Genomic DNA, 14,934 nt, shown 5'->3' with positions numbered 1-14,934 from the left:
ATCTCGCGGTCCGTGGGTTCGAGCCCTGCGTCGGGCTCTGGGCTGACAGCCCAGTGTGCCTCACTGGGGAGGTGGAGAGTCATCGCAATAGAGCATGAACTCTTCGACTGGGTAGAAGGGAAATTAAATGGCCGTCACAGGCTGCTGTCTCTCTGGCATGAGGGCCAAGCCCTGGGTGAAGCAAGCCCCCCATAGCTGCCTGGAGGGGCATACCATCTTCCTGGGGCCTGAGCTGTAGTTCTGTCACTGGCCAGGGGCTCCGCCTCAAACCGTGGACTTGGGGGTTGGGGGTGCCGTCGTGTCCCCACGAGCAAGGCTGAGAGGAAACTGTGAGCGTTCTCTGATGGAAAGGCTCCGGCTTGCAGGCATCTTGACAAAGCCTGACCTGGTGGACAGAGGCACCGAGGACAAGGTGGTCGACGTGGCACAAAACCTCGTCTGTCACCTGAAGAAGGGCTACATGGTCGTCAAGTGCCGGGGCCAGCAGGACATCCAGGACCAGCTGAGCCTGGCCGAGGCTCTGGAGAAAGAGAGAGTCTTCTTTGAGGACCACCCACATTTCAGGTACCCGGGCCGTGTTTCCGCAAAGGGCAAACCAAAACGTAGGCCCTCCATTTCTCCTGGGGAACATGGCTGCCGCCCAAAAGCAGACGTTCGCAGTGGGTGTGTGAGTGTGTCTATACCTTGACAATGCCCGTGGGATTTGCCCAGGAGAACAAAAGAGGAACTGACAAAGTACAGCAGGAAATAGACCTCCACGGCCAGATGGGGAGGGAACTGGCTACGATAATTGAAAATAAATTAAATAGAAACACAAATACCGGAAGAAAACATAAATACCTCAGAATAGAAAAATAATTAGAAAGCTCAGAAATTGACCCAGAGACATACATTTCCTATATGATAAATGTGGCCTTTCCAATCGTGGGCCACATCAGTTTGATTATCAGTCAGGGGCACTGGGGGAAATTGTAAATTTTATGTTATGTATCTTTTACTACTATTTTTAAAAATTGACAGATGTGGAGACCAGAGCCTAGCTGTGAGTGTACTTTCACAAACAGGCATGCCCTTTATCCTAAAAAGTTCTTTAAACTATAAAGAATCTATAATAACTCGGCGAACACAGATTTGGATAGAGCGAGGATAGGCCTTCCTTCCTCCAAGCAGCCCATGGTTTAGGTTCTTGTCTTGGGGAAGGGTGTGTCCCATAGTTCAATGTCATCCATACACCTACGTAGGTACGTGTCGGGGTATTTTTGTGAAACCCTATGCCGACATGCATTACGTAGACTTATGTGCATATTACCTACGTGAAGAAGGGTGTGTGGGTTATGAAAACATATCCATAGGTGACCAAGCGTATCTTTATAAAGACCAGTTCTGTAGTCAGATGTCATGAGACATATTTAAAAAAATGTTTTTAAATGTTTATTTATTTTTGAGAGAGAGAGAGACACAGTGTGAGCAGGGGAGGGGCAGAGAGAGAGGGGGACACAGAATCCGAAGGAGCTGTGAGCACAGAGCCCGACGCGGGGCTCGAACCCATGAACCGTGAGATCATGACCTGAGCCGAAGTGGGACGCTTGACCGGCTGAGCCACCCAGGCGTTCCAAATGTCATGAGCCATATTTAATGTCTCAGCTGGAAGGGATCCCTCTATACCATTTCTTAAAGAAAGCTTTTTATTTTAGTCCCGGTCAGCTGACATACAGTGTTATATGAGCTTGAGGTGTACAATTCTCTCCAACTCTATGCCATTTTTGAAGTGTCCGAAATAATGAAGACATTGCCCTCGTTCCGCGCAGAGCAATTCTGCACATGTGTTGGGTACCCGCGGCAGGGCGCTCCATCCGCCTGGGAATAACTCGACTTGCCTTGCCTTTCCCTGCAGCAGAAAGCCGGCTTGCGTTTTCTGGCCACACCAGCATGGTTGTGCATGTCGTGTTCTCTTCTCCGTCCGCAGGGTTCTTCTGGAGGAAGGAAGGGCCACCGTGCCCTGTCTGGCGGACAGACTGACCACTGAACTCATCATGCACATCTGCGTAAGCACGTGTAGAGGCATCCGTTCTCTGACTCGAGTCCCACAAACCCAGAGCCAACCCGCGCGGGCTCGCTCACCGTCCGCACGCACACACATCTCCCCGGGGATCTCGTTAAGCTGCAGGCTCAGGTTCGGCGGGTCTGGAGCACAGCTTGGGATCCTCGAGCAAGCTCCCGGACGGTGTGTGACTGCGGCACCACATGTTGGGCGGGACCTGATAGACTACATCCGCTTGGCCTAAAATCTCATGTGCCCTGCACGAACCTGTTCCTTTCTCGTTGCCAGCCGCTATGGCAATGGCTTGACAACGGTCATGGTCATAGATTTCATATTTTACATCTCTCCGTGGTTCTTTTTCAAGTTTGTCTGGACAGAATCCCTTTCTCTTTCACCTGTGCGGTCCCTTAAAAAGGTTTCCTTTGCACATATTTCTGTTGTACGCAGCGCTCGAGGATTCGAGTGTCAGGTGCACTGGGTCCTGGTAGCCATCACCCACAATGACCTGGACTAGGGTTTCGAACCTGGGCCTATCCTTTCTGGAACTTGATCTGTGGGTATTCATGGAAGCCCAGGTTCAGAATCGGTTTCTCCAGGGAGGTGCAGCCTCCGGCCTGAATCATTTTAGATTCTCAGCTCGAGGCCTGGGGGACCCCTCAGGGAGTATGAATTTGGGCAGCAGACTTGTTTGAGGGCTGGTTTGTGGTTACAGATTTTCAGCAGAGATTTTATGTCCTTCTGCTCAGCACCGAGTTCAGTCCCCAGGAATGGGGACAGAGGGCACGGTTGTTCCTAGCTCTTTGGGGTCCCAGCTTTGTAGAGTAAGAAGACGTTGGCTCGTTAGAGTCCCCGCCTCGAGCAAGCCCACCGGGATTTATTCGTTGCCCCAGCACCAAGTGAGGCTCTGAAATGTCACCTCAATTTTTCTTTCCTACAAATGCCCTGCGAGGCCAAATCTGGCTGTACTCCCGCTCTCCCCGTCCACCCCTGGGCACCCGTGTCACCTGTCTGTGCCTCTGAGTACCTGCCAGCTCATGGATACACTTCAAGGGATGCTTTTTTTTTTTAATTTTTTTTTTAACGTTTATTTATTTTTGAGACAGAGAGAGACAGAGCATGAACAGGGTAGGGGCAGAGAGAGAGGGAGACACAGAATCCGAAGCAGGCTCCAGGCTCTGAGCCATCAGCACAGAGCCCGACGCGGGGCTCGAACTCACGGACCGCGAGATCGTGACCTGAGCCGAAGTCGGCCGCTTAACGGACTGAGCCACCCAGGCGCCCATCAAGGGATGCTTTTGATGTGCCAGCCAGCATTTTTTGATGTTTGCAGTGGAAGAGGGCGCTAACATGCACTGTCCACCATGTCGTCAGAGACAGAAGTCCCTGAAAACTTTAAATCTGTTAACAAAAGTTGTTGAATCTCAAACTGTCCCAACTGCTGCTTTTTCAGAGCCCACAAGACAGGTGGCCCTTTCTAATGTCCCTGCAGATCGTGGAAGGAGCTCTTCCTGGCGTTGCTTGGACAGGATGCAGGAACCGTGCAGAGTAGCCACCTTGGCATGTCCCTGAGACTGTCCCCCCTTCCCCCAGGAGTGGGAATGTGGGGAGGCCTGGGTGGAGTCAGTGCCCACTAATGTGCCTCCCTCTCCACCTTCGCTCTAGAGCAAGCCAGGAGGTCAGGTGTACCGTACAGGTGGCCTGGGGGCTCCAGCTCCTTCCCTGTCCGTATTTATGTCTTTGCATTCTTTTCTGTTTTCCTCAGAAATCTCTGCCCCTGTTAGAGAATCAAATAAAGGAGAATCATGAGAAAATAACAGAGGAATTACAAAAGTATGGCTCAGATGTACCAGAAGACGAACATGAAAAAATGTTTTTTCTGATAGATGTGAGTATTGCCCATAGCATTGAGTCGGAGATTCACACATCGTTGTCCAGAAAGGGATCGTGTGCCTCATGCACTTTTCTCTCACTCCCCGAAAGCCGACCCAGGCTCACTGTGCCCATTTAACACCAAAGAGGGGCCAGGGTGGAGGGACAATGGGCAGTGACACATGGTCACATTTGCCGTATGGATTGCTTATCACGCATGCTCACCCGAGACCCCGAGGGCGGTTGGGGGTGTGGGAGGGTCTGGTACCCCTGTCACGTGGTGAGGCGTCACTTGCCCACCCTCAGCCTACACACGGCCTCCAGACCACCCCACTTGTATCTGGAACATCTCCGCTTATACGTACGTTCTCCTTCTTAACAGAAAATCAATGCGTTTAATCATGACATCACCTCTTTAATACAAGGGGAGGAGTCTGTGGGGGAGGGTGAGAGTCGGCTGTTCACCAAAATCAGACATGAATTCCACAAGTGGAGCATCGTGATTGAAAAGAAGTTCCAGAAAGGTGAGTGCCAGGCACCGCCGTAGGCCTGGCGAGGTGGGTCAAGGCGGGCGGTGCGGATGGCGAGGAGGGCCAGAGGGCGCCTTTGCTCCACCCCACGTCACTGAACTCAGGCCAGCCAGCGCCTGCTGCAGACTTCGGAGGACACCTAGAGAGAACACACAGAGGAATCTGCCCAAGTCTGCCAGGGCTTCGACCAGAATCAGCCCTCCTGCAACAGTAGCGGGTCAACATGGCGCCCGCCACTGCCTCATGCTCTTCGTGGTCAGCTGGCCGTGGCCTTGAAGCCTGTGTGTATCTCAGTGGATTTTGTAGCTGCAGCAGCGACGCAGGGGAAACGAAACATAGCCTGGACACCATCGCTACACCACCAAATTCTCAAGAGTCCGAAAAAGGTAGAGAGTGTGACCTGAAGTTAATTTTTTTAATATTTCAAGATGCTTGAGGTCAATCATATACTGGCCAGTGATAAAGTGGCAGCAGCTGAGGGGAATTTTAAGTGACTTTGCTTCTACTCGGGCAGCTTGGTGGCGGGTTCCATAATGTACCTTGAGCTGACTGGAGGTTCTGCCTGGCCGCTGTCCTTGGCTTTGAGTAATGAACGTGAGAGGATACATCATGCCATTGTTGACATAATTCGACGGCCACGCCTTTCAGTCGTCTGTTCGTTGGCAGAGTGCATGGAGGGCAGGACAAGATAAATGACAGCGTTCCCTGGTAGAAGACTGGGGCGGTCACTTGCCACTTGCCACTTGCCATCTCTGCACCACTCCCAAGCTGCTGACCGTGCTGTGGGAAGACAACAGTCCTTCGCTTCCAGCAACCCCCCTCGTGCATGGCTCAGCAAGCTTATTACAGCATGCGGCCCATGAGAAAACAGCTCTCATTTTAAGATGCTAAATTCCTTCCAACAAGTTATCAGTTGCATGTCACTGGGTTCCCACATGCAAGAAAATGCATTTGGACCCCTAACTCGCCCCCTGTACAGAGATAAACTCAAAATGATCAGAAACCAACCTGTGAGCACTGAAACTATAAAACTCTTAGAAGAAAACCTGGATTCTAACCTTCGTGGCCTTGGATGAAGAGGCGGTGTTTGCACAGGACACGACATCACAGGCGACAAGAGAAGTAACAGACAAGGGGGACTTCATCAGAATAAACAACGTGTGTGGGTCAAAGGGCGCCACCCCCCCACGCACAGAACCGGAGAAAATACTTGCAAATCACACATCTGACAAGGGTCCAGTGCCCAGAATATACAAAGAACTCTTACAGATCAACAACAAAAAGCCAAATAATCCAAGTTAAAGTGGACAAAGGATGAGAATAGACATTTCTCTAAAGAGAAGACACACAAATGGCTTCTGGGCTCACGAGTAGGCGCTCAGCGTCATTAGCCATCAGAGAAATGCAAACCAAAGCCACGGGAGACCCCATCTCACACGCACTAGGGTGGCTGGTATGTTAACGTACCCGTGTATTGGTCTGCTAGGGCCGTCCCAATAGAGCACAACAGACTGTGTGTCTTAAATGACAGAAACTTTCTTTCTTACAATTCTGGAGGCTGGAAATCCAAGATCAAGGTGCCAGCATGTTTCGATTCTCCGGAGCCCTCTCTCCTTGGCACGTAGACATCACCTTCTCCGTGTGTCCTCCATGGTCTTTCCTGCGTGGCTCTGTGTCCTGCTTTCTTCCTATAAGGACACCAGTCAGATTGGAGTTCAGTCCACCCCAATGACCTCATTTCAGTGCGATCGCCTCTTCAGAGGTCCCGTCTCCGGACACAGTCACATTTCCTAGGTGCTAGGGGTTAGGACTTTAACATACCAATTTTGGAGAGATACAATTCAGCCTGTGACAGCAGATGATAGAAAATGTTCAGCCATGGAAAAGCATGAAGGACGAAACGTGCTGCAACATGGACGAACCTTGAAGACACTGTGCTGAGTGAAGGAAGCGAGACACAGAAAGCCACATGTGTTTTGGTTCCATTGATATGAAATGTCCGGGACAGGCGTGTCCCTAGAAATAGAGAGTAGAGGAGTGGTTTCCGGGGGCTGGGTGGGGGGAGGGAAATGAAGAGGGAGTCCTGATAGGGCGCGGGGTTCCTTGGGGCGATAGAAGTGTTTGAGAATAAGCTACTGGGGACAGTTGCACAATTTTGTTAATGTACTAACAAATCACTGAGCTCTACACTTGACTAGGTTGGATTTAATGTTTTATTTTTGAGAGAGAGCAGGGGAGGGGCAGAGTCTGAAGTAGGCTCCAGGCTCTGAGCTGTCATTACAGAGCCCGATGCGGGGCTCGAACCCACGAACCGTGAGATCATGACCTGAGCCGAAGTCAGGTGCTTAACCGACTGAGCCACCCAGGTGCCCTGACTAGGTTGAATTAAAAAAAAATTGTTTTTAAGTATATATATCTATTTTGAGAGAGAGAGCATGTGTGAGCAAGGGAGGGGCAGAGAGACAGGGAGAGAGAGAATCCTAAGCAGTCTCCATGCTGTCAGCACAGAGCCCAACGTGGGACTCGATCTCATGAACCGTGAGATCCTGACCTGAGCCTAAACCAAGAGTCGGATGCCCAACCAACTGAGCCACCCGGGTGCCCCCCGAGGGTGAATTTTATAGCATGTGAAATTTTATCTCAGTTTGTACAAAATTCCTACGAGAAAATATCTCCCAACCAAAAGAGGATACCTAGACCATGATTCCTGGTTAGTTCTTTTCTTTTTTTAATTTTTAAAAAATATTTATTTTTGAGAGAGAGAAAGAGAGAGACAGAGTGCAAGTGGGGGAGGGGCAGAGAGAGGGGGAGACACAGAATCCAAAGCAGGTTCCAGGCTCTCAGCTGTCAGCACAGAGCCCAACTCGGGGTTCGAACTCATGAACCGTGAGATCATGACCTAAGGCAAAGTTGGATGCTTAACTGACGGAGCCATCCAGGCGCCCCTCCTGGTTAGTTCTTAGGGCCTTCCTGAATTTCCACCCCCCAGTGTCCTCCACAGTCCAGTTTGTTGAGAAGAAAAAGAATTCCAAAAGTATAAAGAAACAACAAAGTGTTTTATATAGCTAACACTGATACCAGATCCCGTGAATGTGGTCTTACGGGCTTGGCTAGTCCGCTATCCCAAGCTGATTACAAACACTTTGTACTCATGCTCTGTGATGTGTCGCTGATTCTGGATGGCATTCGTGGTCATTTTTATTTTTTATATGATACAGTTTTCTTGCCGTCTGCGTTCCCTGCCCCCTGGCGTTATTATACCCTGGCTCTGTACTTGCCATCTTGACACGACTAAGGAAAATGATCTTGAGATCTGTTTTTTTATTGCTATCCCTGAATTATTTTCTATCGATAAATCTGATTTGAATTTTTTTTTTTTTCCATGCGGCTCTGTGTTTTCACAAAGTCCAGAATGGTATTGTGTTTCGAAAAACCTGTGGGGCGCCTGGGTGGCTCAGTCGGTGAAGCGTCCGACTTCGGCTCAGGTCTCGATCTCGTGGTATGTGGGTTCGAGCCCCATGTCAGGCTCTGTGCTGAGAGTGCGGAGCCTGCTTGGGATTCTCTCTGCCCCCGACTCATGCTTTTTCTCTATCTCAAAATAAATTAGGAAATGAAAAAGAAAAGCCCACAGGGTTATTTTTGTAAAATAATTCAGCACCGTTCTTTTCCAGGGTACAAAGCGATATATAAAGAAATTGAGAAATTTGAAAATCGGTATCGTGGCAGAGAGCTGCCGGGATTTGTCAATTACAAGACGTTTGAGATTATTATCAAACAGCAAATCAGAGAGCTGGAGGAGCCGGCTGTCGACATGCTACGCACGGTAACTGGTGAGTTCTTGATTTGGCTTTTCAGCGTTTTATTTCCAGGCCCGGGAAAGGCTTGGATCAAAACCAATGAGAGCTCTCCTCCCCGGGGTGTTTTCCAGTATCCAAGAACCCAGTCAATTCTCTGATTCTCCGGGGCACCAACTGGGTGTTCGACATTTGGACTCAGTTCTGACACTAACTGGGTTAGCGCCGACCGGACGGTGTAAGGGCTCACCCCAGGGGACTGCCCCCACGTCAGGCTGTGCTCCTGCCGGACAGGCTCTCGGGGGTTCCCACGGCCCCCTCCTCACGAGGTTCTATAAGTTGCCAGAACAGCTCACAGAACTCAGGAACACACTCGACTTACCTCTACTCGTTTATTTTAAAGGATGTACTTCCCTTTTCCAGGTTATTATAAAGGGAAGTATAGAGGATGAGGCCTGGGGGGGGGGGGTCCGGGGACACGTGCTTCTGTCTCGTGGAGTCGGGGGCGGGGGGCACCACCCTCTGGGCACGTGGGTGTGTTCACCAGCCTGGGAGCTCTCTGATCCCTGTCGTTTAGGGGATTTTAATGAGGTGGAATCAATGATCACAAAGACATAATCATTTATTAACTCAATCTTCTCCTCCTCAGAGGCGGCGAGGTGGGATGGGGGTGGGGGGGTGGGGGTGGGGCTGAAAGTTCCAGGCTTCTAATCCGGTCTCGATCTTTCTGGTGACCAGCCCTCACCCTGAAGCAGTCTGGGGCCCACCAAGAGTCACCTTCTTAGAACAAGAGATGCTCCTGTCACCCGGGAGTTTCTAAGGGATTTAGGAGCTGGGTGTCAGGAACCAGGGGCACCCACAAAATACACCTTTCTCATCGTCCACACCTCTGGTCGGCTCTGCAGCTGAGACGATTATTCCACAGTCTCAAAATACTCTATTTATTTGAATCCCTTTTTTTTTCCCCTAACGTGTATTCATTTTGAGGGAGAGACAGACAGAGTGCAAGCAGGGGAGGGGCGGAGAGAGAGGGAGACCCAGAAACCGAAGCAGGCGCCAGGCTCCGAGCCGGCAGCCCAGAGCCCGACGCGGGGCTCGAACTCACGGACCGCGAGATCGTGACCTGAGCCGAGTCGGACGCTCCACTGATGGAGGCACCCAGGCGCCCCAGCCATCTATGATTTTGAACGAATCTTGTTTTCCTTTCTTCAGATATGGTCCAGCTTGCCTTTGCAAATATTTCGAAAGGAAACTTTGATGAATTTTTCAACCTCTACAGAACAACCAAGGTAACACTGACCACATGCGATTTAACCAAAAAAAAAAAAAAAAAAAAAAAAAAAGTCAGCCTGATGCTAGAAAATAGATTTCTTGGATGAAGACCATCCCAACTTTGTTGCTTTCACGGAGAAGCAGAGAATCAGGCTCAGTGGCGAACTTTATTAGTGGCATCACCAGTGATCCAGGGGAAGAAGCAGTAAGCAGTAAGCGAGGCGGACTCTGGAAATAAATATTTAAAATCACAAAAGAGAGCCAGAGTTCATGGAGAATGGCCTCGTCTGAGGGAAACGGCCCCAACCCTGCAACTCACTGAGGAAGCCACATATACACCCGGCATTTTCCGAGAGTGAGGAGTCAGGAGGAAGCGAGGCCCCCCACATCATGCAGCTGAGACCCGAAGCGTCTACCCTCAGGAGCAGGGGCTCCCCCGGCGTGGTCAGCTCAGGCCACTGTAACGGAGCACCGCTGGGCCGCTCACCCGAAATCCCAGATCAATGTGGCGTATCTGGAATCTGCCGAGGGCCCAATTCCTGGCTTGCATGATCGCTGCCAGGACCATCGTATCCTCCCAAGCCAGGGAGAGAGAGAGCCAGAGGGAGGGAGGGAGAGAGCACTCTGGTGTCCCTTCTCATAAGGACACTGGCATCATCCGTAAGGACTTCACTCTCATGGGCTGGCTCTCCCAACCCCCCACCCCAATGCCATCACTTTGGGGATTAAGCTTTCAACTTAACGGATTTGGGGAGACACACACTCTCGGTCCCTGGCACCCAGCACCGCTGGGAACACTGGCTTGGCCTGTTGCAGGCTGGGGTCTTGGGGCCTGCGACTTAAGCTGCCCGGGCCTCTGGCTCCTTATCCACGACATACGACTAAGAATACCTTGTTTGGAAGGTGTCATGAACACAGAAGAAAATGTCTGGGGTGCACCTGGCCTTATGCATCATAGTCGGTGGCTCCCAGTGGGCTCTGGGGAGGGCAGATACTTTCTGTGCGAGAGATCTATTCCCAGACCTTCTGGAAGCCAGTTTCTGTAAATTGCAGGAACATGAACCCTACGGAATTGAATGGATTTCAATTTGGCCCCCGTTTTACCCCCGTGATCTCTGTGATGGGCATATATACTCCTGATGAGACGGGAAAGCCCCCAAAAGAGAAATGAGGCCCGCGAGCAGAGCCCGTGCAGGTCCCCAGGCTCAGGGCAGGGGGTTCAGGGTCTGGGCGCGCTGCCCGCCCCCTCACACCCCGCCGGGGAGGGAGCGCCCCGTCCTAGATAAGCCAGCGTGGGGTGCGCAAGGCCGTGGCGCGTTCCAGTAGGAGCCGGTTGGCTGCGGGCTTCAGGGAGGACCCCCTTCCTCGACCCGGCGATTTGTTTCTGAGCGAACTTCGTTCCGCTTCTCTTTTGCCCTAGTCCAAAATCGAAGACATTAAGTTTGAACCGGAAAACGAAGCGGAGAAGTCGATCCGACTTCACTTCCAAATGGAGCAGATTGTCTACTGTCAGGACCAGATCTACCAGCGGGCGCTGCAGAGGGTCAGGGAGAGGGTTTCGGAGGATGAGAAGAGGAATAAAAAAATAAACAGTCCGATCTCTGAAGAAGTTTCTTCAGGGAACGTCTCCTTGTGTGAAATCTTGGAGCACCTGCTGGCCTACCGCCAGGTAAGTCCGCAGGCGCCTCGGAAAGGCGCCTTTCGTTCCCTTTCCTTTTCTTGTGGATGCCTCTCTCTAAGTCTCCGGGTCTCTGTGTGGTGACCGTCAGCCAGCCCCGTGTGCCCGGCCTCCGTGAGCCTCCGTGGAAGCATCGAGCCTCGGGCGGATGAGCCGAGGCTAAGGCTCGGAGTCACTCACGTCTGGTTTTGACGGGCTGTGTGGCCCTGGCCAAGTTACTTGACCTCTCTGAGCCTCAGCTTTCTTCTCTGTAGAGCGGTACCTCCTCACCGGGTTCTCGTGAATACTCTGGCAGCTGAGCGTGGGTGGAGCCCTTGGCTCGGGGTTGGGACGCGACGGCAGGAGCCACTCGCAGAGACACACGCTTTTGTGGCTACTGTACATTTCCAAGCATGTGAAAAAGCAGTCTAATTCACGCTGGGGAAGGACGCACAGCTCTGCTAGAGCCGTTGAGACAGGTCAAAACCTGGACAGATAAAGCCAATAGTCATCTTTTGGCTTATCAGATATCTCCACCAGGTCACTGTTTGGATGCTTTATGGCAGTGTTTCTTTTTTTTTTTTTTTCTTTTCTTTTTTAAATTTAAAACCCAAGTTAACAGAGCGTGTAACAATGATCTCAGGAGTAGAATGTAATGATTCACCACTTACATGTAACACCCAGAGCTCGTCCCAGCAAGTGTCCTCCTTGATGCCCCTTTGCCCATTTAGCCCATCCCCCTACCCAACACCCCTCCAGCAACCTTCTGTTGGTTCTCTGTATTTAAGAGCCTCTTAGGGTTTGTCTCCGTCTCTGTTTTGATCTTATTTTTGCTTCCCTTCCCTTATGTTCATCTGCTTTGTATCTTAAGTTCCACAGACGAGCAAAGTCATATGATGCTTTCCTCTGACTTCTTTTGCTTAGCATAACACACTCTAGTTCCATCCACGTAGTTGCAAATGGCAAGATTTTATTCCTTTTGATCTCTGAGTAATACTCCACTGTAAATATATCACATCTTCTTTATCCATTCGTCCATCGATCGATGGACATTTGGGCTCTTTCCAACCTTTGGCTATTGTCAATAGCACTGCTATAAACATGGGGGCGCATGTGTCCCTTCGAAACGGCACACCTGTATCGCTTGGATAAATGCCTAGTCGTGCAATTGCTGGGTCGTGGGGTAGATCTATTTTTAGTGTTTTGAGGAACCTCTGTACTGTTTCCCAGAGTGGCTGCACCAGTTTGCATTCCCACCAGCGGTGCAAGAGGGTTCCTCTTTCTCCGCGTCCTCACCAGCATCTGTCGTAAGGCAGTGTTTCTAGAACCCGACCATGCGCACAGATCTCCTGGGATCTGGTTGCAGGTTAGATGTGGATTGCAGGTGTGAGGTGGGGCCAAGGTTTCGCATTTCTAACGGGCTCCGAGGACAGAGACCTTCTTGGAACGGCAAGCCTCTAAACCAAGGCCCAGTAGAAACCCGTTTCTCTTTCTGTTGGTTTACTTTTCATATGTCAGCATCAACAAGATTACATTCACATACCTTGTTTTGCATTAGCGGATTTTTATACAAGGTTTAAATGTCTAGCGCAGCCAGAACTGCTCCCGTAACGCTGCCCACTTCTCTTCCTCTTTTTCTTTTCCGCATTGTGTTGAGACACGTATCACATAAAATGTACTGTCTTAACCATCCTTAAGTGCCCAGCTTGGTGGCACAAAGCCTGTCCACACTGTTGGGCAGCCGTCCCCACCTCCGTCTCCGGGATTCTTCACCTTCCCAAACTGAGACCCTGCCCCCCATGAGACGCACCTCTCCAGCCCTTCCCCCGGCCCTGGCGCCCCCATTCTACCTTCTGATCCTGTGGACTTTCTGATTCCCGGGAGCTCGCCTAAGTAGACTCATGCAATCTCTGTCCTTTCGCGTCCGGGTGACTTCGCTTAGCGTCAGGTCCTCAAGGTTCACCTTTGCCGTAACGTGCGTCAGACTGCCCTTCCTCTTAAAAGTAGCATCACACTCCTTTGTATGGAGAGACCGCATTTTGCGTGTTCATTCACCTGTCTGTGTGCATCTGGGCTGCTGGCACCCTTTGGGCCACCCTGGATGACGCCGCTGTGAACACGGCCATGTGTCTGTCTGTGCCCCTGCTTCTTTGTTAGGCAGAATTATCCTGCCTCTTCTTCCGTTGGTTTCGCTAGCAGTTTTAGAGTCAGCCTATTCTGTCTGTGATGAAAAAAGAGCTGTGGGCATTCTTGTCGCAATCCTATTCAATTATCAGTCTGCACCGGGAGAGTTGACATCTTTATGACATGACATTTTTCTTTCTGTGTATTTATTTTGAAAGAGACAGAGAGAGAGAAAGAGAGAGAGAATTCCAAGCAAGCTCTGTGCTGTCAGCTCAGAGTCAGATGCGGGGCTCAATCCCACAAACTGAGATCGTGACCTGAGCGGAAATCAAGCTGGGTGCCCAACCAACTGAGCCACCTAGGCACTCCTCTTTTTTTTTTTTTTCTTTAACATTTATTTATTTTTGAGAGAGAGAGAGAGAGAGAGAGAGAGACAGAGCATGGGAGGGGCACAGAGAGAGAGGGAGACCCAGAATCCCAAGCAGCTCCAGGTTGTGAGCTGTCGCACAGAGCCCGACACGGGGCTCGAACTCACGAACCACGACCTGAGCCGAAGTCGGATGCTTAACCGACTGAGCCGCCCAGGTGCCCCAACACACCCCGCAGCTTTTTAAACTTTTTATCCTTCAGTCCGTTTAATCTTTTCAGCCGTCTCACGAGGCCGGGCGCTAATGTTACCACTGTTTTATGGGCAGTGGTATTGCTGAGGCACCGGACGAATCGGCTTCCCGAGAGATCAGCCTTATCTCAGGAAAGAGCTCTTTAGGAACAGGCAGGGCGTGGGGAGGGTGAAGGGGGCTTGAAACTAGCTCCGGGCTCGCAGACACCGCAGAGGGCTCCCTCCTCCCTGTGGCTTTGGGCGGCCCGGCCTCTTTCCTGCTGAATATTTAGCGTTGATTTAAAAAAAAAAAATTGCAACATCTTTTCAGCAAAGTTTAATTCGAAAACGGGGTTTTTGTACTCAGTCCACGTACCTTTATTAAGCCCATTCGAGCCGAGCCGAAGGTGCCCGAGTGGCCCCGGCAGGGAGGCGGGGTCAGGCTGCCCTCTGGCCCAGAGGCCGCTGCTGGGCTCGAGACCCAGACACCCAGGCGGGCACCCGCACCTGCCAGGCCCGGCCCCTCCTGACGCCGGCGTGCTGACGTCAGCCCCTCACCCTCCGTGAACTCTTCTTCCCTGCCAGGAGGCCGCCAACCGTATCGCCAGCCACATCCCCCTGATCATCCAGTACTTCATCCTGCAAGTGTACGGCCAGCGGCTGCAGAAGAATATGCTGCAGCTGCTGCAGGACAAGGAGACCTACAGCTGGCTCCTGAAGGAGCGCAGCGACACCAGCGACAAGAGGAAGTTCCTGAAGGAGCGGCTCGCGCGGCTGGCCCAGGCTCGGCGCCGCCTGGCCAAGTTCCCCAGTTAAGTCCAGCTGCCTGTCCCGCCCCCATCTCCAGGACCCGCCTCCAGCCCCGCCCCCCGCCCCGCCCCCAGCCGCCGGACGCGTGGGGGAGCCCCGCCCTCAGCCCCTCCCCAGCCCCTGACGCGTGGGAGGACCCGCTTTCAGCCCCGCCCCCAGCCCCGCCCTCAGCCCCCAGACGCTTGGGGGGAGCCCCGCCCTCAGCCCCGGACACGTGGGAGGACCCGCTCTCAGCCCCG

The 14,934-nt window shown here is 51.8% G+C and overlaps 1 protein-coding gene across 2 annotated transcripts in view; it reads left to right on the top strand.

The window, feature by feature from the left end:
* MX1 (MX dynamin like GTPase 1) overlaps nucleotides 1-14,784 on the top strand; it is a 28,302-nt gene extending 13,518 nt beyond the window's left edge. For both annotated transcript variants that reach the window (XM_049627805.1, XM_049627806.1), the window contains exons 8-15: nucleotides 366-564; nucleotides 1,967-2,045; nucleotides 3,804-3,926; nucleotides 4,293-4,434; nucleotides 8,112-8,270; nucleotides 9,447-9,523; nucleotides 10,927-11,175; nucleotides 14,471-14,784. In XM_049627805.1, coding sequence (XP_049483762.1) covers nucleotides 366-564; nucleotides 1,967-2,045; nucleotides 3,804-3,926; nucleotides 4,293-4,434; nucleotides 8,112-8,270; nucleotides 9,447-9,523; nucleotides 10,927-11,175; nucleotides 14,471-14,701 — 1,259 coding nt within the window. In that variant the 3' untranslated portion in view covers nucleotides 14,702-14,784. The remainder of the gene's footprint in view (nucleotides 1-365; nucleotides 565-1,966; nucleotides 2,046-3,803; nucleotides 3,927-4,292; nucleotides 4,435-8,111; nucleotides 8,271-9,446; nucleotides 9,524-10,926; nucleotides 11,176-14,470) is intronic.
* Nucleotides 14,785-14,934: the final 150 nt, after the last annotated feature.

This window comes from Panthera uncia, chromosome C2, assembly GCF_023721935.1.
Source record: "Panthera uncia isolate 11264 chromosome C2, Puncia_PCG_1.0, whole genome shotgun sequence".
NCBI classification, from domain to species: Eukaryota; Metazoa; Chordata; class Mammalia; order Carnivora; family Felidae; genus Panthera; species Panthera uncia.
Note: the sequence above shows the minus strand (reverse complement) of the source record. Positions and strands in the feature narration are given on the sequence as shown.